Below are 23005 nucleotides of genomic sequence, written 5' to 3'. Positions count from 1 at the left end.
AATAGAGAATAATATGCGTTCGTTCTGTTGCAGGTGACTGAGGCGAATCACGAATGGACCATTGGGATATAAAAATACTGCTATAACGTATATATAGTATGTTTCAGAAATAATTATCGCAACATTAGTTAGGTGGCGCCATTTTGCGAGACTAGTGAGAATTATTCCACGACAAACTTGGGGGTCTTCCTACAGATGGCGAAGGTAAAAATTCTTAAAATTAGAATTGAAAACATTTATTCGAGTGTTCGAATTGAATGTTGAAATTAATTATTGCGTCAATATCAACACTTGAATTAAATGTTATATTCAATTACTTATTCATAGTTAATATTTGAATGTAATATTTAATTTAATTGTACCTGCAAGCTTAACATTTAAATCGAATGTTAAATTTAATTATTTAGTTAGAATATTGTATTTAGTTGAGAATTTTGCCTACCTTTAATTCATAGTACCGGAAATATAGTTGCTCTAAATTCGTACGTGTTTCAGTTTATTTATTAAATTAATGTTGACACAGGTTATTGTGTATGTCGTACAGTGAGAGTTGTGTGTATGGGCAATAATACCTATCTATATGTATTATATATATATATGTATGTATATTTATATATAATAATAGAAGTAGAATTAAAGTTAATTCATTTAAATACAAGTGCGACACGCGCTATCAATTTTGCCGTAAGGCGCAGGTTGTACGGTCTTGTGTTCATTTTTTTTTTATATTCTTTTATTTATTTATTTACTTTTCTCTCTCCTTACGCGCAGCGATTCTCACATAATAGATGCAATGAAGTATATTTACCGAATCGTTGATTTTCGTGCGTACATATAGATTTAGGCGTACATCTTTATTTTCATTTGATCGAATACAGACGATGGTCGCGCGTTTTGTTAACTTTTCTTCATTTTACTTTTTTTTCGTTGCTTTGCCTTTGCTTTGTTTTTGCAGTTCGTTGCGACGGGTACCGCGTCGCGTTTGCCAAGTTATTTTTCGAATTTACGACGGGTCGTTTGGGCGCTGTCGCCAGTACGGATGAATAATAAGGTGATACGGTTTTCTTATTCTCCCCCTTTTCACGATGTTCCCGATTGCGGCCCGTTGGAAACTCTTCTCGGCTCTTCTGTCTTACGATGATGTGTTGGGGCTCTTCCTTTTTTTCGTCATTTATTCGTTACGCCTGTTGAAAATTAGGGGAATGTAATTAAGTTGTTAAAAGGCCTAAGAAAGTGACAAAAGAAAAAGGAAGTGTAGTATTTTTAGATTACCATCTTGATCAAAATGCCATGTTTTAAATCAACAATCATGATCTTTACTTTTTTCTAACTTGAGGGTGTATTTAAATTTTCAGCACTCGATCGACATGACTCAATTACAATTGCTAGTTGTAATTTTATTTTGAATTTCGATAATGGAATTATTTTGTGGTCATCTACTCTTTTTATCGGAAGTAGCAAAAGTTTAATGACTATCAGTAGAGAACATCACGTGCAGATATTATAAAATATCTTTAAGAAATTCGTAACACATTCACAGGACTTGTTTTAATTGCATTCTCAATTGATCACATTGTGCATTGGAAGCTTAATATTGTGCGCATTTAATTTTGTTGAATTAGTATCCATGGAGTGGACAAAATAAAAGTAGTTTGGTATTTATAATTTACTAAATACGTGTCATATATATGTATACTGTATTGTTTATGTAAATTGATGATTTATATGCATTTATAGGAAATTACAGCGTGCAATAATATAAGATGATATTGAAAGTACAGTTTATATTACACTATCTTCACAGTAAAATAAATTCCAGAACAAAGAAATTTGAGTATACAAGAAACTACAATATGTAATAATATAAAAAAATATTGAACGTATATTTTACATCACAATATTTGCATAAAGATCCGCAGTTGCATGATATGATACCTACGTTTCTAAAGACGACGAGGTGGCATTCGAAGTGGCAAAGGGTGGGGTGTCGATGGCGGTGGCGTTTTTAAATATCAGTCCTCGTCTCCTGGACGAGGTACACCTGGGAACCGGGCACGGTGGAGGTTGTGACGAAGCTGCGGTGTTTCGCGCGGATCAGAGTCAAGTTGCTCTCGGCGGTGTCTGCGCGGTCCTCCGCGGCCTCCAGTTCCCTTTGGAATCGGCGGACCCTGGTCACGCTTTGCTGGGACATGCCCTCTTGTTCCTGGAGTTGTCTCTTGTAGATGTTCACCTTCTGGCTGGCCTTGTCCAGGGATTCCTGCAGCAGTGCGATGTTCTTCGAGTCCTCCTCCACCTGGATCATCACCTCTTTGATGTTGCGCTCCTTCTTGCGCAGGATCTTCACCGTCTCGGAGTGTCGGCGCTTCTCCTCGTCCAATTCCAGTTCCAAATCACGAATCTACAAAATGGAAATATCAGAAATTGTTGTCACATTGTTGAACGTTTAATGTTTCATTATTATTTGGGGGAAAATAAGCAGGTATGGATCAAGTCCGAGTCTGGGCGGATGTAGTGGTTTATTATTCTTCAAGGAATCTGCTTTCTTCAAATAGTGAAATAAGTTTTGACAAGACTTAGGGGGAAACATGATTTTAGATTCATGTTATTTTGTATTTTCACAAGGTGGTTCTTCGTCGTTTAGTACTGAGGGCATGATACCATTTTAGATTGTAGATATTTTATATTTTTAGAACTTGATTCTTCCACAACGACACATTAGAAAACGTTCGATGCAATTTAATGAGGGCACAGTTACTCCGACAAATTTTCAAACTTAATTTTCGAAAATAAGACGTCATATGAAAAAATTTTATTCTACATTTTCGATTCAATTTTTCACATAGAATCATCTCCTACTTGCTTCTAAGATTCCATTTAATATGCCTAATCTACTTCTAGACTCTCATGACATACAGTTTTTATAACTGAAATATCTATTTTCCATATACATCAGAACCTTCATGTTTCATCCACCCGAGCAATTCTACAAAATCAGAAACAAACACCAAGTACTATTGGATTAAACATCTTACCCTAGCTTCGAGCTTGCTGATGATACGCTTGCCTCCCACGATGGCGTTGGCTTCAACTTCCTCCAATCGCACGGACAAGTTCTTCACTTCGATCTCGAGGGACTTCTTGATGGCCTCGATCTTTACAATGCGCTCTTGCTCCTCGTGGAGGATCTCCACGGTGTGCTTGAGCTCGTTCTGCACTCGCTGGTATCTCTCGTCGCTGACTCTCAATTCTTTGGTGACCTCTTCGTAGTCGCCAGCCAGGGTCGACAGTTCTTGCTCGAGCTTGGCCTTCGACGAGGCGAGGTTCACGTTGATGGTGGTCAGCTCGTTGATGCGGCTAACCGACTCCTCGTATTGCTGCTCGACGGTTCTCTTCGCACGGAGGGCCTGTTCGAATACAATTTAGCATCGTTTAAACATTGCATCGTGAAATTAAAAGATTCGTTTCGTTGTCCGTTGGTCAAGAATTGGTCAAGCATCTTTTAACATTTTCACATTCTATTTATTTTGAGATCAAGTTGTACCATAGTCAGGTACAAAGTCACTTGAACAATTTCGCACAACATGAGACAACATATTTGTCTGTTAAAATCAATTTACAAAAATTCTATTTGAAATTCATTCCTCAAGAGATTAAAATTATCTCATCAAACTGCTGGTTGACTATTCACAACAATATTATTCATCCATTAGGCTAGAACTCAGACAATTGAGTACCTCGTAGAACCCAAATATTTCAACAGTGTTTCATTTCAACAGAGAATATTAAAACAGTTAAAAATATTCACAATAATTTTATTCATCTATTAAGCTAGAATTCATATAGCTGGGTACATCGAAGAACCCTAAGGACTTGAAGAATTCTAGAGTGAACGAAATTGGCGCAGAACATGTCAACAGTTTCTCAAGCGACTCGAGGCTCCGAGTCGCCACTTATCAGGTTTCCGTCTCGTGTATTTCCGTCGACGCCAACGCGTCATAGCACTTACAGATTCGTAGTTGCCGCGCACTTCCTCGAGCTCGGCCGTCAACGATTGGAGACGTCTTTGACTGATGCCCAGCTGGTCCAGGGTTACCTGCAGCTGGCGTTGAACTTCGTCGTAGTGGGCTTGAAGCTCCTGTAAATAATAAACGACAGCTTGGTAGAACCGTCCTTGCCAAAGCGTACCGTCACCGTTTATTAAAGCGTGTTTTCGCTTACGGTCAAGGTGAGAGATTGCTTCTTGATAGTCTTCTGCAAGTCGATGTTGTTCTTGTTGGCAACGTCGAGCGACAGCTCCAGCTCGGTGATCTGGATCTGCAGCTTCTTCTTTACGCGCTGCACCTCGGTCTTCAGCTTGGTCTCCGCCTCGACCACGCGAGCGTTCAGCTGCTCGATCTCGATGCTGGTCTGCTTGCTAATTTATTTCGTTTTGTATGAACAGAATACCGCAATGAGTCACTTTGTCGGGGTTTCTTGGTGATGGTATTGCCTTGGCGATCGAAAGAAAGTGGTTGGGTTAAGGTGATGGGGGAAGGGGAGAGAGTTAGGTGAGGTGTTTTTAAGCTTGTGAGGTCCATAAGGTGGAGACAGCTCTATGGTAGAGATACTCTTAAGCTGGAGGTATTCCTAAGATGGAGATAGCTCTACGGTAGAAATATTCTTAAGCTGATGTCCCTATGGAGATTCCTCCAAGGTGAAGATATTTTGAAGCTAGAGGTGTTCCCATGGAGATACCTCAAATATTGAGCTATTCATCTAGAAATTTCTAAGATAGAGATATTCTTAATGTCCCTGTGAAGATACCTCCTAAGTAGAGGTAGCTCATCAACTATCAATTTTTGGGGTAGATGTACCCCTTTCTTTAGGGGAAGGGATGGAGGGTACCGCGTTTGCTCTCAAATAAGGATAATCGTTATCGTTTATCGAAAATTATTATTATTATTCATTGACTGACATCCAAAGGCGAAGTGTAGAAGCTACTTTATGTTTTGAAGATTTGAAGATACTTTGAGTTTCTTAGGATTGTAATTTCAATTTGAGATAGTGATTATTTTTTATAAAAATGATTGGTAGTCATTGACGAATGTCTAAAAATGACAAGTCTATAGAAATGATACTTTATGTCTTGAAGATTCAAAGGCACTCATAATCTGTTAAGATTCTTTCTTCAGATAGGAATAAAATTGTAAAAAAAATATTATTGTTATTTCTTGATTGATATTTAAAAAGGAGTTGCTTATGAGAAAGGTATTCTATGTCCTGGAGAATTCAAAATACTATCAGCATCTTAGAATTCTAGTTTCAAATAGACATAATTATTATCGTCAGTGAAAACGATTGTTGTTATATTCCTTGATAAATGTTTTAACATAATGTATCTATAGAGTAGGTATTTTATGTCTTCAGGATCAATTCCTGACGTTATTCATTGATCGGTATTCAAAAATAATGTGTCTATCCAAATAATCTTGATGTTATGAGTATTCCAAGATATTCTTAGTTTAGTAGGATTCTTTTTAAGGAAGGCACTTTGTGCTTTGGAGATTTCATTAAGCAAAGGTGTCTACGCTACTGTCATCCAAAATTTTCCTCGAAATTGAAGAAAAAATAAATAAACGAAGCAAACAGATTGATCCTTCTCATTAAAAGACAGTTTTAAAAATCTACATTCAAAGTGTGACGTGATTTAATCAAGTAATTCAATTCTTTACTTCATTAAATGAAAAATAAATGTTTCTCCAAAGAAACTACTGGTTGATAATAACATAAACACCCCTAGGATTAAGTCTATCTCCACCAACGCATCCTCTTAACTAGCAGCAAATAAAGACACAGCCATTCTACATAGAAAATTATGCACATCATTTCAAAATTTCGCATCCACGTCGTCAGACGTTTCAATCGAACCTAGAAAGTAAAAATCCATATCTACTCTATCCAAAAGCATAATAAAAATTCCCTAGAAACAGGATCTTCCACAAAAAATATCATCGACGACATAATCGTCTCAACATCCCAGATCCAACATACACCGGATCACCATCCAGCGAATCAAACGAATCGAACATCGAACGTCTCTCATTTATTTTATTCCTCGTTTCTCCGTGTCACATAGCTCTTACCCACAACTACACACTTAAATCTACGCGAATCCACGTCGCAATCGATAGAAAACATCGCCCTATCCCAGGCACCCGTACAACCGTCTCGGTCTCGTCGGGTCTCGGTACCTCTGGTCTAGGAAATAGTTGCTGGATTTCTGCTCGTATCCTCTCAGCTCCCTGCTGAGGCTGTTCAAAGGTGCCGTGAGCCTCTCCTCGTCCAACAGATCTCTGGTCCTGTTCTCCAGCAAATCTTTGGTCCTCTGCTCCAGCAACTTCAGATGCGTTTCCCTGCCGTCCCACATGGACCTCTCCATCTGATACTTCCTGATATCAGCCAGTTGCTGGCTGGTGGCCAGGTTTCTCAGAGCGTCCGCGGTTAATTGGAACTCGATCGCCCTGGCGGATTTGCCTCGTAGGCTCTTGTTGCGATCGAGGGTTCTCTGCGATTCGGACAGGGCCTGCACCTCCTTCAAGGCTTGGAGATTGATGGACGCCATGTCGCGTTGGATCTGTCTGGCTTGGCTCCTAACACGCGCGCTCTCCACGAACAAAGGGAATGAATGCAATCTAGTGTAGCCCTCTAATCTTCGCGGAAGTACCTCCCTGGTCACGTGGCTGGCTTGCGCTGTCTTCGACAAGCTGAAGTCCGAACGATTCGCTATCTTTGGATGAGACACGAGAGATTTTCAGTTTCGGGCCTCTGGTATAGGCGGTGCACAAACATACGCGCGGGAGAGGAACAACGGGCCGTGATTTTCGCGAACGCGTGATAACGGGTGGTCCTTGTTTACCGATTTTCAGGGTGTTTTTGCCGCACCCCCTAAAATTCTGACGCTTGGCGAGGAAATGGTTTTTGTTAGAGTATTTAGGGGTTTGTTGGTTGTTGCATTGAAATTAATTGACGTGGTGTGTCTCCATCTTTCTTTGCTTCGAGATGTTTGAGATGACTGTGGTTCACAGTGCCTTCTCAATGTATACATTGGTCTATTGGAATACATCTAACCCCTGGTCTACATTGTATTCGAAATAATGAATTGTTAAAAGTAAAAACTGCCAAAGAGAAGAATTTATTATGTATACTGAGTCTATTGAATTAAGATTTAAGGCCGTCCAAGATCAATCAAGGTGAAATAGTAATAGATTAGCAGCTGAGTATTTTTGAAATTAGTAGTTTTAGGTTAAGTATACTGTATTAAAATACTTTACTTAATTTTGCTTAATTCTTCGTTCGATATTATCTTCAAGATTATTTAAATGTCATGTACGTATTTTTAAATGACACCATTTTTAATGTTATAGTACGATGACAAACTAGTCAAGGTTAATTCAGTGAAGTATAATACTATGCCCTTGGAGTGATCTTGACTCTATATGCACTATTCTCTCCTATTCTTCTATGGCAGTTCAAATCTTTTAAAAAATGGGTTCAACATTCAACTTCTTAACTCTAAAATTAATTCCTCAATGAAAAGCCCTGTCGGTCATGTAAAGACGACACAGAGGTCAACGTGTTAACATCCCCTAAACTCACAAATCTCATCCAAATCTATCTTCTTCAGAAACTCACCGGTAGAGCTAATTTTTTCATCCCTAGTGGAAAAGCTTTGTCACCCACATATAGGTGACGTACAAGTCAACATATTAGCTTCCCCAAACTCACAGAATCTACCCAAACTTAATTTCTTCAACATCACACGTCTAGAGTTAATCATTTACTCCGTCATTGGAGAATCATGAATCCTCTTTACATTTACTATCTTCAACTTCTTGCCTCTAAAATTAATCTTTTTAATTCCCGAATGAAAAGCTCTGTCAGCCATATTATGATGACGTAGAGGTCAACATATTAACTTCCCCGAACTCACAAAATCTACCCAAACTTCTTTCCCTCAACATCTCACCTGCAAAAGTTAATCTCTTGCTGCCCTTATTGAAAAATCCCTGTCAGCCATATACATACGTGACACGGAGACCGACATATCAACCAACGACACTAAACGTCCGACTCGTTTCCTCGCCAGGCGTCACAATTTTCGTTGGGGGGTGCGGCAAAAAGCATGGAGACAACGTTAACCCCTATAAGGACCCCTAGTGAGGACCACCCTGGCTCGCAACCTTAGGAAGGTCTTTCCGTCGAGCGTGCTCCGTTCACCGAGCTGAGCCTAAACTTAGCCGCGGCGGTCCAGAATTCGAAAGTGACCGTAGCACTAGATCGACTCTCTCTAGAGACTCGGGCACGACTGCCAATCCGAGATGCTAGCCGACCGCTAGCTTCCCCACCGGGTGAGACGCAAGATGGATTTTTAATGTAAGCGCTACGTGCGATTTGGCAGACGCCCGTTCCTCATCAGTTCCTCGACGAACGATCCAAATAATCGGCTGCCAACGACGAGGGTGCGCTCGATATTTTTATTGTCATCGTTCGACGTACACGAATTGTCAACTGCGGCCGTGTAGCCGGCGTTTTATTAATGACAATGGCGATCAGGAATTTCCGCTTCGCGGCTGCTCGTTGAATTTACAGCGGGGATTTCGCGTGCTGCGGCTCCTAAATTAATCTTTGATGGGGAGGGGACGACGTGGTGACGCTGAAAGCTGTTAGAACGAGAGGAGTCGCGAATGCTATCGAAAGTGAAATAACCTCTTTCTATTTTGGTCCTTTGGGGTTTGAGTGATTTCTGCTTTTGTGGAGCCTTGTTGACTGTTCGATTGTTGGTATTTCTGGATGATTTGCGCTGGTTCGAGACCAACTTTGTAGGGAAAATTGGTTTAACCCGTTCACTGCCAGGCATATTTAGAGCGTCTTGCCCTGGGTGCCAAGATATATAATTAATATATTATAACCGTATCGTATTTATTATTATTTATATTTTTAAACGGCAATACAAATATTCACTGTCCAATTGCAATCAATCTAAACTTGTAGCGCAATTTACGAGACATCTTGTAGTTGGCTGTGAATGGGTTAAAATGTAGAAAGGTGTGTAGGTGTGTTTGTTGGTTTCTGTGTTGCTTTATGTTTAGATATTTCTGATTTATGGGGGTCTGAGACCAACATTGTGGAGAAAATTGATTTGAATTTGTGTATGTAGAGAAGCGTGTTTGTCGGTTTCTGTGCTGTCTGAGGATATTCCAAGAGGGCTTGAGGATTTTGTTTTTCTAATAAAAAAATACTGTTAAACCAAACATGAGTGGACACTTAAACGTCAACATCGTTCACGTATGTTGTACATGTAAATTTTCAACTTTTAATTCAATTATTTTGTAAAATCCTCAAAAATTCTCCTTTTGGATTCAATCACCGAAGCATACATCCAAGTATCACCTACATAAATCACTCTAATCTACCATTCCACAAATGTGCACATGTCTCCTACACCCCACAACCCCCTCTCTTCCTAATCAACCTCGCCACAGGTGAACATCCACAAAGCATACTCCCACCACGGTTCCCCCAAAATTAAATTAGGCCTCCTCCCACGCAGACAGTGCTACACAAAACAGACTCCTCTCTCTAAAAGCCTAACGAACCACCGATCTCGAGAACCACGACATCCCTCATCGAAACTACTACACGTCGTTAACCTCCAAGCCGTAAATCTCCCGTTGGAAAACGCCACGTACAGCTTGGTGGTCCACGCGAGAAGCCAGCCACTTCCGTGGCGCCAAATTTAGAAACCGAAAAGGTCAGGCAGTCGTCAAGTCGCACGACGGCTAAGAAATGAATTGTCCGCGTTTCTCGGCCCAGCTTTCGCTCTCCTATCGTTTGTTTTTATTTTTCCTCGTACCTTGAAGCGCGACAGGTGTTCCCTGGCCTGATCCTCCGCGTCGATCGCGTGCTGAACTAGTTCACGTGTCGTGTACGGTTCCACAGGTCGGCTCTCCCATAGAGCCCTGCCATCCGACCAGGGCAACTCTGGTGGCTCTATCAGTCTCATGTACCGATAGTCCAACGCCGTCGAGGTCCTCCCTTTCCTGTCTATATAGTCGATCATTGGTTGGTAGAAGTTGATTCCGTAATTGTAGTTCATGTCGTAGATGTAGGTGGGCCAGTGCTTCCACTTTGGCTCTGATGGCACGTACATGGGCGGCAAGACACCTGCCATTTTGTTATGTTTGATGGAACACGAATTTTATGGCCCCAAAATAATAAGGGTCTTTGTGTGATTTTTATTCCTTTTTCTTGATTTTTAATCTGGGAGAGTTTTGTTCCTTTAATGGAAGAGTCAGTTGAAGAAGTTTGTTGTGTTGGGGTCTTTGTCACTCTTAGGAACAACGCGTGTTTTATCACCTAAAATAAGAGGTGATTTTTATAGAGTATAAGTGATGTTTCTTGATCTTCAATTGGAACAGTTTTGTTCCTTTTATCAGGAATTTAAGATGGCGTTTGTTTTCGTTCGTTTTTGGGGCACCTTGGTGCTCCCACTCTCTTTCGTTTTCTCAGATTTTTGTGAGTTAGGACACAGTTATCACTAGTAGCCCTTTTATTTTCGTTTGTTCTGGAGCACTATGATGCTCTCGCTCCCTTTCGTTTTCTCACGTGGATCAGGTCTAGCCACTGTGTCTCTTGTTTCTGATTCAAAGAGTACTACTTTCCTCGTAACTTTCTTTAACCACTTCGAATTTCGTTTGCTTTTTTCGAGTGTGGGTATGTTAATTTGTCATCCAACTTTTACCTTGAATAGAAATTATTATATACTTTCAGAGGTCTCCTTTCCACGCGCAATATTTTATTTTTTATTTTTCGGGGCGAGAGGGTTAATGTCTTCTTTTTTTTGCGGAGTACTATGGAATTTGTTAAAAACGTCTATTTTTGTGAAAAAATTATTTAAGGAGTATTATCACCGAGAATTATTATTTAATTGTTCGTGCAGCTCATTTTACTCACAGATTTGACATAGTCGGATGGTCGGAGATGACAGTTGCATCGAAACGGTCGAGAAAAATTGGGCCGATCGAGTGCGGTGGTATCTTTTGTAGCTTTTTCTTACGGTTGCCACATTGAGGACGGCCAATCAGCACCTCCCGGTAATAATTGGATCGCGGTTGATCGGTTTTGCGCGATGGTTTATTAATAGCCCGGTTGCGTGTCGACGTTACGGGCTTTCATTAATGACTCGAACCGTGTCACTGAATTCACTGTCTCTATTATTTCACTGGAAGCTTCCAATTGCTATTGTTTATCTCTCACCAAAATCTGGAATGTATTTCTTACTGGTCTCAGCGCACATTTACACTTATTCTCGGAATTTTATTATAGCATTCGTTGGTGACTCGTTCAAGTTGGTTTGCTTCAAAATCAGTTGTATGTATAATATTATTAAAGCATCAGGACGATAAATTGGCATATGAAAATATTCCGTTCTTAAGTTTCATAAGTTTTTCCCTTCAATCCAATTCAACTTCTAATATCACATCACTCGCGTAAAATTGTTCCACGAGAAAAATAATATTCCCTTTCACTTTCAACTTATTCCTGAGTCCACGATTCATCAACAAATCACTTGTTCATTCTTCATTAAAAAACTAAAACTTTAACTTCAAGAAACTAAGACATTGTCATCGTGAATTTCAAAAATTTGTAATAATTATTTAATATAAAATTGCAATTAATCGATCCTTTTACTTTCATTGATATTGATAATATTTTCTTTTTCGCAATATTATTTTTAATAACATGTCGTCGAAGCTACTTCGCGAAGTCCATTCACAGTGATACAATCGATATATCGAGCGATCTATGTTGCGTCGACGATGAAAGAAGCCAAGAAAAAAAGTCATCGCGCATCATTCTCACTGCATGACTATTCGTTCTTGGCAATCAGGGGGTTTTGTGTATGTTGCGCATATAAATACATAATTAGAACGCGTCAGGATACACCCTTGAACGTCTGACCGATCGGGAAACACCTAGAGTGATTAATCGATCGATGACAAACTTGATCGAGATAAAATTAACTTGTTTTATTATTAGAGCGACACGTCACGCTCAGTGGTTGTACCGGAAATAAAATCGAACGCATCACAGATTGCGACTGAGCTGCTAAAAATTCGTACTTTTTGGTTTTAGTGATTTATTTCAGACATTTGCATTTGATCTGACGGCAAGCATAATTGAAATATGCAGAGGTATGATTGTGTGGGCAAAAATCTATGATTGAAGATTGATGATGATTATGAGAATATTTCTATTGTAAATTGTATTCAGTCAATTCAAGTTCGAAAAATGTGAACAGACATAGCTCAACATTTATACTCTTTAAATTTCATATAAATAATGTACGTCTATATACATTTTTAATTTAATAATTATTTCAATACCATGCAAAGGTTTGTGTATTTTTGGAGTAATGCTATACCCAAATCCTGTTAAATTATTTAAACGAAACATGTATCGACCAGTCTGTCTCGAGTAGAAGCTAACTTTAGTACGAGTTATGTAATGCGATTCGCCATTTGCAAATACGATATTAAAGTTGATACATAGTATTGCAAATGGACGAATCTTTTAGTTGAAATCGCAATTCAAAGACGTAGAAATTTTGCTTTCATATCTCTATGTATATATTGACCATAAGGCTAATTTTCAAAAATTCGATTTCAAAAGTCTCATTGCGTGAATTGCAGCATAATAATGGAAACAGTGTAGGAATTAATAATTAGAAGAAATATAATTATATCCATTTAATTGTTTGATATTTGGGACAGAAAAAGGGAATACCGTACTGAAATTGTTACTCAAAGATCTTGAAATTTATCTTCACACACCTTTTAAATTGAATCAATTTTAATGAAAGAAATAGTTTTTCAAAACTTTCTTCGTGTAAATGACCTCGTAAAAATGGAAACATTGCAGGGATTTCTTTGATATCGAGGATTAGGAAGAAAAATATGAAACCAATTCAGGTACTTACCGGATGATTTCAATTTCTTCGTCCTTCTCTGTCAGGCGACGTTCATAATCGTGACGCATCTGAGTCAATTCAGCGGCCAGTCTCTGAGAACGCTGTTCCTCGATCTTGCGGCCCTGAAATTTATACAATTCATCAGGCACTATTCCGTATTCCTCACTTTATAACTCTACATAAATTTCGAGCAGTGTCTTTATACATTTGTATTATATAATACAATTAAGTACACTCGTATTATATTTTTGGTATATCACAGATACATTCTAGTGACCATCAGGTTGAGATTCAGGTTATCTACTTATATGGATTTACTTAATAAATTTACATTAAGCTAGAGGCACGGTATTAATTTAATATATTTCTGGACTATCGTTATTTCTGGAAGAGCGTGTGATTAATGTATTCATGCAAATGAGCTTGTGCTTACAGCTTCAGCTTCCTTGTAGGCGGCAGCCAGCTCTTCCCTTTCGTTCTCCAGACGACGAAGTTCGAGTTCCAGTTCGTGAAGTCTGCGGTTCATGTCGGCCAGCTGGTTCTTGGCATCACCCAAGTCATCTGTAACAATGGGATAGTTTTCGTTCGTTTACATTATTACGAAACATTAATTAGTTCTATTAAAATTGTCTAGGAGAATACGCGAACAATGCATTTTAATTACTTTTTACGACGTGTAGCAATCTTAATGGGAAAGGCAACAGCTTCTGATTTGGTGGTTCTAAATGATACTTTCGTGTTTACGCACCTGTCAATTTCTTGTTCTCACGAGCCAGTTGGTCCTTTATCTCGCGAGTTTTGTCGAGTTCAGCATTGGTGCGTTGGAGTTCCTGTTGTTTGTTGCGAAGATCGCGCTGGCTCTGCTCGTACATCGCCACGCTTTCATCGAAACGAGCCTTCAGTTCAACATTGATCTTCTCCAATTGTTCTACGCGTTTCTGCAGCTCCCGAGCTGTTCCATTGGCCTTTAAACAAATTCATCGAGTCGTTCATAAATCTCTGCAAAATGCTAGTCGAATGACCAAGTTGCACTTTGTAATTATATTCATTTTTGAGTCCTTACCAGAAGGTAGAAAAGTTATCCATAGATGCAAAACAAACAATCGAAGGATTAATTATTATTTATGTAATTTGGCGAAGAAGATAAGATTCGAGATTAATCTTTCGACGTATTTAGGCGTATTACGAGTATAAGTCGAAATATTTTGGTACTATAATATACTAAAGAAGAGGTATAATTTAAGAATGTAAAGATAGCAAACACACCTTCTCCAAGTCGATAATCAGGACTTCCACTTCAGACTGTAAGCGCGATTTTTGTTTCTCGAGGTTGTTGATCTTGACAAGCAGTGTTTCAATTTGTTCTTCCTGTTCCTGAATACGTGCGCTGTACTTGCGACGCAATTCCTCTACCTGTAAAATTCCAGAACATGTTACTATTATTCTGTCTATCAGTAAAATATAAATTAAACTTGAAACATTTGTTCTTCTTTTCTATTTTATCGTGAATATAATTAAAGATGAAGATGATAACTTTAATCGTGTTTATCTTCTAGCTATTTCTTTTCTAATGGCGGTTACCTCTTCGGCGCGAGCATTAGCTTCGGTTTCGTATTTCGATCTCCAAATTTGTACTTCGCCGTTGGCCTTGACCAACTGACGTTCAATGTCCAAACGTGCTTCAGATTCTTCTTCCAATTGAATACGAACGGATTCCAATTCCGACTCGACCTGCAAACAATCATCACAACTTATGTTAATTTTAGCTTCTCTAGGATTAAACGTATTGTATTATATTATTGTTCTGATTACCGAAGAAATTAATGGTCCGCAATAGTTGGGTCATGTTATTTTTATAAAAAATTCAAAAATGTTTACCTGATGTAAGGAGGCTTCGACCAATGCACGACGACGATCTTCATCTTCGAGACGACGACGAGCGTCCTCTAGTTGTCCTGCGATTTGCGTCCTCAAGTATACCACGTTCTCGATGTTGACCTACGATGTCAATAATGCAATCAATGAAAATAATTTAAAAGTAATAAGAATGTAATTATATCAAAGGTAGAAGAGAATGAATAAAAATCTCACGTACCTTCAAGTCTTGCACTTCCTTCGTTAATTCAATGTTTTCTTGGGAGAGCCTAGTTTTGTGGCTGGTGATGTCAACGATGGTACGGTTCAATTCTTCAATTTTCACATTGAGCTCGGCCACGTGGAATTCGAGCTTCTCCACTGTCTTTATCGACATCACCTTTTCTTTGGTGACATTGTCCAGCTGAGCGAGGAGTTCGTAAACCTCCTGTTGGAATTTCGATTTTTCTTTGTCAGCCCTGAAAAATCATGAACCAATTGTTGACAGAATTCTTAAAAGTAATACTTTCTAGTAAAATATTTAGATTTATGCTCTTTAATATTTAGTAAGGAATAAACTGTAAATAAACTGTAATAAGTTGATTTCCTCATCAACTATTAAACCGTAATTATATTTTCCCTTCAGTACAAATAATAGACAAACGTTAATTAGATAGCAGAAATTTCGCCCTTCAATTTGCATTTTGTTAGAATCGTTAGAAAGTTTTTGTTTGAAAGTTCCCTAGTTCGTCGACTAAAATGAATTAAAGGATGACCTACGTAAATATTGTGGCCCACTATGTTCCTGGAAAACATACGCGAAATTCCGAGAAACAACGGTAACTGCACCCGCATCCATCTGGCATATGTTTTCCTAGAAGCGCTCGACAACATTCATTGGCGTACTTACAGATTATTTTCTGTAACGCAGCCAGATTTCCATTGGCGTTTTTTTCTTTGCTCATGATTCGAGATAAAGTGTCATTTACGTTTGATAAGGGATATATATTGGGTTCTTTTTTTTGACATATTTCATTGAATTATTAAGTATTGTGGAGATTTTGTAAATACTTTGAATAGTTACATTGCTACTTCTTCATTATGAAATACTTAATTTACAATTGAAACACAAGTTTCTATTCTATGAATGACGATTAACGACTTGTTCCTCTTCGATATTTAAAATTTGTGTCTAGACTCAAATTTTGCCAATATATCGGGTGATCTAAACTCCTCTAGTTACGTTTACTATGCATAAACATAATTTACTGAAGGCCTGATCGATCATAGGTAACCATAACACATAAGAAGTTAAAAACTTGTCACTTGATATAGAAGTAGAAGGTGCAAGGAGTAGTGGGCCGTATTGGGCCAGACATCATAGTCAGACTTTGTAAACTCTATCCCTATTTGTAAACAAAACTACTTAACGAAGTCCAAATTCTACTTACTTATGGCAACATGAACTTATAGTAAATCTATGTAAATCTAAGACTAATTATTTAAATGTCAATGACCAATATATAATACAACATTATTCCAAATTTCCAAAATATGGATTTAACATAAATGTCAGTCTTGAGATATAGAATAGAGACATAGATATGTCAATATACTACTAGATAAAAATATAATAGATAGAAATATAATAGCATAAGCATAATAGATAGAAATAGAGGATTTATATCCAAATTGAATAGAAAAAGAAAAAAAAAGTGAAGGGTGTCCCATCTGCGTGTAGTCCTTTAGCACGTGGATATCGAGTCATGTAAACAAGGAGAGAGAAGTACGAAAGAGAGAGGGCTAGAGATCGCGATATCGATGCAGTCCACCTACACGTAACAGAGGGTGTAAGGTGTCGGCCGATTCCGAGGATAGTGGGGATCTGGGCTGGTCGCCTGTACTAATATGGCGCGGTAACACGGGGTTGTGGATTGCCGTGCGACTCGCACGGTTAAAAATAGTCATAAGCCGAGTAGTCGGCCGAGCAAGCAAAACGATCCGCGGAGAGAGAGACCAGCAGAATAAAAACGGAAGACCGAGTGAGGCGGAACGAGGAGTGGAGGGGTTGAAAAAGGAGCAGAGGGGCCATTGCGACGAAAAGAAAGTCGCGAGGTGAGAAGTGGCGAAACATCCAAAACGAAACGAAGAAAAACTTGAAAGAGTGACAAACACAGGTGCGAAAGTGGACGCGGTTGAACTGCGACGAAAATAAAGAGCAATTCAAAATATCACTTAAACATCCAGTTTCTATTCTATATCTAAAAACAATCATTTATGTTAAATCTATATTTTGAAAATTTGGAACAATGTTATATTATATATTGTTTATTAGAATTTAAATAATTAGTCTTAGATTTACACGAATACCATAAGTTCATATTACCATAAATAAATAAAACGTGGACTTCTGTAAGTAGTATTGTTTACAAATAGGCTGTTCCTCTTAGAGTTTACGAAGTCTGACTGGCCCAATACGGTCCACTACTCCTTCCAACTTCTACTTCTATATCAAGTTATAAATTTTTAACTTCTTATGTGTTGTGGTTGCTCATGAGTGATCAGGCCTTCAGTAAATTATGTTTATGCATAGTAAGTGTGACCACAGAAATTTAGATCACTCGATATTTTGGCAAAGTTTGAGTCTAGACACGAATATCGAATAAAAAGGGAACAGCTCTTTAGTCGCCATTTGTAGAATAGAAGCTTATGTCTGAATCGTAAATTAAGTGTTTCATAATGAAGAAGTAGAAATGTAACTATTCAAAATATTTACAAAATCTGTTATCTTAAAATATAGTACTTAATATTACGTATCTATCTTTTGTTATTTTCAATTAGAATGTCGATGTTACTATTAATTATGTATTCAATTGCGTTTCAATCCGTCAATCATAGAATTCAATAAAGAAACTATTCAGTCGAATAAACGTCACAAAATATCATTTTTTTGTCATCCATTATTCTCATAAAATTGTGCTCATCTCAGTGGTCTACTAGGCTTTTAACGCTAATAGCATCGAAAATGTTATCGTTCTATATCAAGAGATGAATTTAACACGAGTTTCTCGAGCCAAAAGCAACAAGATTCACAGTCGAACAAAATTGTCATAATTTCAAAGTTAAAAAAATAAGAAGAGACCAAATTAAAATTTGAAATACAGAACAAACTCTGTGTAACAAATAAAACGCGTAAAAAGGTTTATATTATAGTTTTCATTCGTCAAATAAAGTCTTTCTCATTTCTGGACGTTCCATAATTTAAAAGGTAGTACTAAAGGCAAGAAGGGAATAATAAAATACAGAGATCAAGGAAATAACAAGGTGGCAGAGCAGCGCGACGAAGAGATCGAGGCAAGCAACTTGAGAAGTAGGACAGGTCTGTTTTAAAAGCGTTTAAAACGCCCCCTTCTCGTGCCAACAGGTGGAAACTTTTTCTGCGCCACGTATTCTCGAACTCCTGACATTCGTTTCTTCCACTTCTTTTGCCAAGAATGTAATTGAAACGAGAAAAGAACGAGGAACAGTAATTTCCAGCTTCTCGAGAGGGGCAGCCGCGAAAGGGTCTCGCCTGGAACTCATTTTTCATTTATTATTCCTGGACGCCATTAAGACGTTCAAGAGTGTTCTATTTTCCTAGTTGAAATATTAAGAGGCAATTAACTGTTACTTAGCCGTGGCGCTGTTGACGTATAAATGTCGTAATTGCTTTCGCTGAGAGCTACGCTTGGAACGGCGACTCCTGATATTCAATTTCAGCTAAAACTTGTGACAGCTTGTTTCTGGTACTTTACAGAGACTGCGAAATTATGTTCGGAAGGAATCTTGAAAGTTGGGGACGCGTAGATAAATTATTTCGTCTTTTTGCTTTGCGTTCGTTCGATGTTTGTGGAAGGAAAATTGCATGACGGATGGGGACGAAATTAAATACGTCAAATGCAGGCAGGTTTTCGGAGGGAATGATTATAGCTCGATACCAGATGGAAAGAGGAATTTTTTCGGAATTTTTTAAGGTTGAAAGAGTTATTCCTATGTTTTATTTGACAAAAGAGCAATGAAACAGAAAAATGTTGTCATTTGAGTATGAATTTTAATAATTTTACGGTATAGTGCAGGATTCAATCAAATAGATACTACATAAGTTTCTATAAAATAAACATTGATATTGGGTAGATTCATTCTCCTTACTACTTCCACGGATAAAAATAAATTAGAATTGGTTAATTAAACTTTAAAAATGATTGAATATCAATAATATGATATTATTATAGAGTTGGGGACTACCTTTGTGAGTAATTCTAATTTTATTTTTAATTCTCAAGTATATATATCCCCACTCACGTACAATTTAATAACAATAATATTAATATTTTTGTAAAATGTCTAATTTATGAAACACATTAAGATACACAGGGACTTATATGCCTTCGTGACTTGTGACCCATTTAATCATGCAAGTGGTCCTTCAATTATTTCGAGCGGTATTTTTCTGCAAGAAAAGTATGCAATAGACAAAGAGGAAACGAAGTCAAGGAGGCTCAAGTAAAAAAGGAGTGGATACATTGTGTCCATAATTACGATGAAGGAAAGCACTAAAGTTTCGTACGATCGAGGGAACTGTTCCATTTCTTCGTTTTATCTTCGTTTTGTTATTACGCGAGAGGTAAACTAACAAAGTTTATGTAGACAAAGGACGAGAAAAGGAAAGAGTAGGTCAATTCTGCCTCCTCCCACCCTACAGTTTTATCTATATCAATATTCTATTTTCTAATTTAAAAATTCTCGTAATAGTTCCAAATTTTTATATAACAACCAAATTCTCTTTGTGTCCTATTATGGTTCTGCTTTGAATATTGCTATTCAAATTCCTGGAGAAAATGGGGTAAACTATTTCCCATCTCCATTTTCTCTTCCCTTCGGAATTTGCGCAAGATGGTTGCGTAATGAATGTCACATTAACAAAATCAGAGTAAACGAGTTTCTCGGAAGAGGTAGGGATCAATTAGATAACAGACGGCGTCTCGATGACAGCTCAGTGAATTTTCGAAGCGGAGGCGTCCTTGTAGCGCGGGTATCGCGCGTCGGGGCGCCGGGACGTCGGAAAGGACGCGGGTTATGTTTAGAAAAGCCGAGGGAACGAGTCTGCGCGTATTTCAGGTGCAAGTAAGTTGGTTGTTTGGCCAGTGGCCAGTATCGCCAAGCATAATTCCCGCAATTTTCGAATACGCTTTCGTTCCTCGCGATGTTCGCTATAATTAACGAGGCGACTCGCCGTGAATCACCCTTCTCCACCATATTTTTCCTCGTTTCATCTTTTTAAACGATTCTGGAAAATCTGATCTCTGGAATAGGTCTAGAGAGAATATTGTATTTTTAACTATCTGTGGAATGAATTTCATTTTGCCTTTAGGAACAGAAATTATTTCTTGGTTACTTTTGTGTTCACGAATCATCCAATTCTTTAAACAATTTTTAAAAAATCTGCCCTCTAGAGAATATGTATAGAGAATATTGTAATTGTAACTCTCTGTCGAGTAAATTTTATCGTATTTTCAACTCTCTGTTTAGTGAATTTTATTTTATTTCGAGGAACACAAATAACATCTTGGTTATTCGTGTACTTATGAATCACTGTCGCTGATCTAATTCTTAGCGCATTCAGGAGAGAACAGGTTTCTTGAAACTTGTTGAATAACGAAAACATCTGAATGATACTTAGACGAATATTGACTGACAACTTCACTTTCAATATTTCTAATAAGTAAGTAAAAAATACTTTGAATAATTATCATCTGGTGTGTGTTAAATTTCATTCCATGCAGAACAATATAAATAAGAATATTTTCGATTTGTTAGAAATAGTTCAATTCAAGAAAATGTCCAAAGTGGTCCAATACGGGCAACCTCTATCTATAATTGAATGACTACGACTATACTGGCTGCGTGACTGTGACTATTCGCTGCCAGCTTCAAAATTGGCATTCTTTCCGTAAGACTGAAAACTATTTCCCTCCATTCAGTGGCTCCGATAATTTATTGGCTGACTGTACTATTCGAAACTGTCTTCTTATACCAAATTTGACTAAATTTAATGATTGAAGTGGTCTCTTACAAGCATTTGTTTACTTCTCTTTAAAAATTTCGACCTCGCGTTTAGACTCTCCTAAGTAAATAGTTGTATTTTCCTAGATAGTTTTAATTATTGATTATGCTACTATTTACTAAACAAATGTTTGTAATAGACCATATTATGTTTCAAATTGGACTTCCATTCCGTTAGAGTATTTATGAATTTATTAATGTTTGAGATAAGTTTTAAGTGGTTGAGTTTGCAGAGGTATTAAATGTCTCCATAAGAAAATTTAAAATTAGAATATGATTTAAAATTTTTCTTAATGAATTTTATAAGAATTTTTGTTTAGAATTGAAACGTTAATGTGTTCATGTAGTTATTTTCCAACAGCACCATTCCATGTGTAAAGTCTACGTACGTAGGCTCTACGTTTGTGTTGTTTAAAGGAGCATACATTTGACATTTGTTTACTATCAGTACATTCAAGTTTTGGCCACGAATAGATTTCTCTATTAATTATCTGTCATTTAGTTTCTATGGTTTTTGTTCTACTCGAAACGAAATTCGGTTTTGACGTACCTTTGGACTTCCGGTGGATTATTTATTGACGCTTCGCGCGCTTTGACCTCAAAGGGGAGGAGGATCGCGTGCGCGAGCATACCGAGGCCGCGATTTTATTTTCACAAGTGTATATAATTAACCACGGTTTATTGGTGTTCCGATTTCGTTCGTTTGGTATCGAGGAATTCGTGCGCGATTCGTTGGCGTGTTTAGCTTCCGTCGAAATCAGAATGTTATAGTGCTTTGCTTTGATACCTGCTTTCGAACTCTTATCCGCGCCATTTCCGTAATGTAAACGTCCTCCAACAATTTGGAACACAATTTTCCGTTCCTTGAACGTTTTCGTTACTGTATTGTGAAATTATAAAGCTGTGATATTTATGAATGATTACTTTTGCTTTTCATCTAGACCATTTCATGTGCCGATTATTATGTAGATATAAAATTAACAAATTGATTTCTTTGTTATTAGTCCTTGATATCTTATATATTTCTACTATTATCATGAAGTTGTGAAACCTATAAATTGATTGTTTGCTCCTATTTCTTGACATACCCTTATTATTATTTATAAAATATACGTTACGATATTTAGAAGACAAAACAAATTTTAACCGACGTTTCCGCTCATCATTTGTATATACAAAAATATAAATTGTGCATAAATACTCGCGGTCTAGTTGTGAACTTGGACGAGTGAAAAATGATGTGTCGATTATTTTACTGACCTGGCGCGTGCTTTTGCAAGTTGATCGATTTGATCCTGGAAGTCGACAACAACCTCCTGGTGTTTTTTGCGCAGAAGATGCGCAGTCTCCTCGCTCTCAAGATGAACATCTTCGAGTAGTTTGCGCAACTTGGCCAGTTCCGTGTCCCTCTTCTTGTTGATCTCGAACTGCAGAGTTCCATTTGAAAAGTAACAATTAATTTTCTGATAACGTTGAAGGGAATTTCACGAAAGTTCTCTCGTATGTCTGAACCCTTTCATTCCCATTGTATTCTTAAAGTGATAGGTTCGGAATTATTGAAAAAAAAAAGAAATAAAAATCAATCAATCAACTTGGAAATGAAAGGGTTATGGAGATCGACTTTTTAAATCACTGTTTTGGTTACGCATTATTTGTTGTACTTACTTGAGATTCGGCGCCACCCTCTGCCTCTTCGAGACGTTCGGACAGCTGGATGACTTGCACGCTCAAATCAGCGCGCTCGCGTTCGATCTGCCAAGTTACGTGCCAAGTAAACAAAATGTTAGTATGTCGTTCAATACAAATACTGTCATAGTGCAGTGTATACGAATTTATGTTCGAACGTAAATCAAAAACTACAAAATAAACGTGATTCACCTAACCATACCCTATCGTTGGCAATCCTAATATATACAATCTTGCTACAATAAAATATACATTTATAGACATCTTAAATAGTTACACAAAAAAGGTTAGTAAAAATAAATATAAAAATCCTATGGAAATTGTAAATGATCAACATCCAAATACACGTGATCC

The 23005-nt window shown here is 37.7% G+C and overlaps 2 protein-coding genes across 3 annotated transcripts in view; both read right to left on the bottom strand.

Moving 5' to 3' along the window:
• Nucleotides 1-483: 483 nt before the first annotated feature.
• The window catches only part of LOC128890147 (paramyosin, long form-like), a 28028-nt gene continuing 5506 nt past the window's right edge, over nt 484-23005 (bottom strand). The window contains exons 3-16 of one of the 2 annotated variants that reach the window (XR_008460564.1): nt 22631-22717; nt 22226-22392; nt 15105-15342; nt 14888-15007; nt 14591-14740; nt 14276-14422; nt 13758-13974; nt 13443-13570; nt 13019-13131; nt 4219-4414; nt 4007-4135; nt 3033-3404; nt 1940-2398; nt 484-1184 (exon numbers count right to left, since the gene is read on the bottom strand). Coding sequence is in view for 1 of the 2 variants with exons in the window: in XM_054148385.1 (XP_054004360.1) it covers nt 2006-2398; nt 3033-3404; nt 4007-4135; nt 4219-4414; nt 13019-13131; nt 13443-13570; nt 13758-13974; nt 14276-14422; nt 14591-14740; nt 14888-15007; nt 15105-15342; nt 22226-22392; nt 22631-22717 (2457 nt within the window). In the remaining variant the exon portion in view is untranslated. Of the gene's footprint in view, nt 1185-1938; nt 2399-3032; nt 3405-4006; nt 4136-4218; nt 4415-13018; nt 13132-13442; nt 13571-13757; nt 13975-14275; nt 14423-14590; nt 14741-14887; nt 15008-15104; nt 15343-22225; nt 22393-22630; nt 22718-23005 lie in introns of those variants that run through there. The other variant, XM_054148385.1, reaches the window with a different exon arrangement.
• LOC128890185 (paramyosin, short form-like) lies at nt 4421-11665 on the bottom strand. Its single transcript, XM_054148467.1, has 2 exons — nt 9893-11665; nt 4421-6766 (listed from the first exon to the last, which is right to left on the bottom strand). The coding sequence occupies exons 1-2, from the start codon at nt 10208-10210 to the stop codon at nt 6182-6184; spliced, it is 903 nt and encodes a 300-aa protein (XP_054004442.1). The 5' UTR covers nt 10211-11665; the 3' UTR covers nt 4421-6181.

This window comes from Hylaeus anthracinus, unplaced genomic scaffold (genome assembly GCF_026225885.1).
Source record: "Hylaeus anthracinus isolate JK02 unplaced genomic scaffold, UHH_iyHylAnth1.0_haploid 12000, whole genome shotgun sequence".
NCBI lineage: Eukaryota > Metazoa > Arthropoda > Insecta > Hymenoptera > Colletidae > Hylaeus > Hylaeus anthracinus.
Note: the sequence above shows the minus strand (reverse complement) of the source record. Positions and strands in the feature narration are given on the sequence as shown.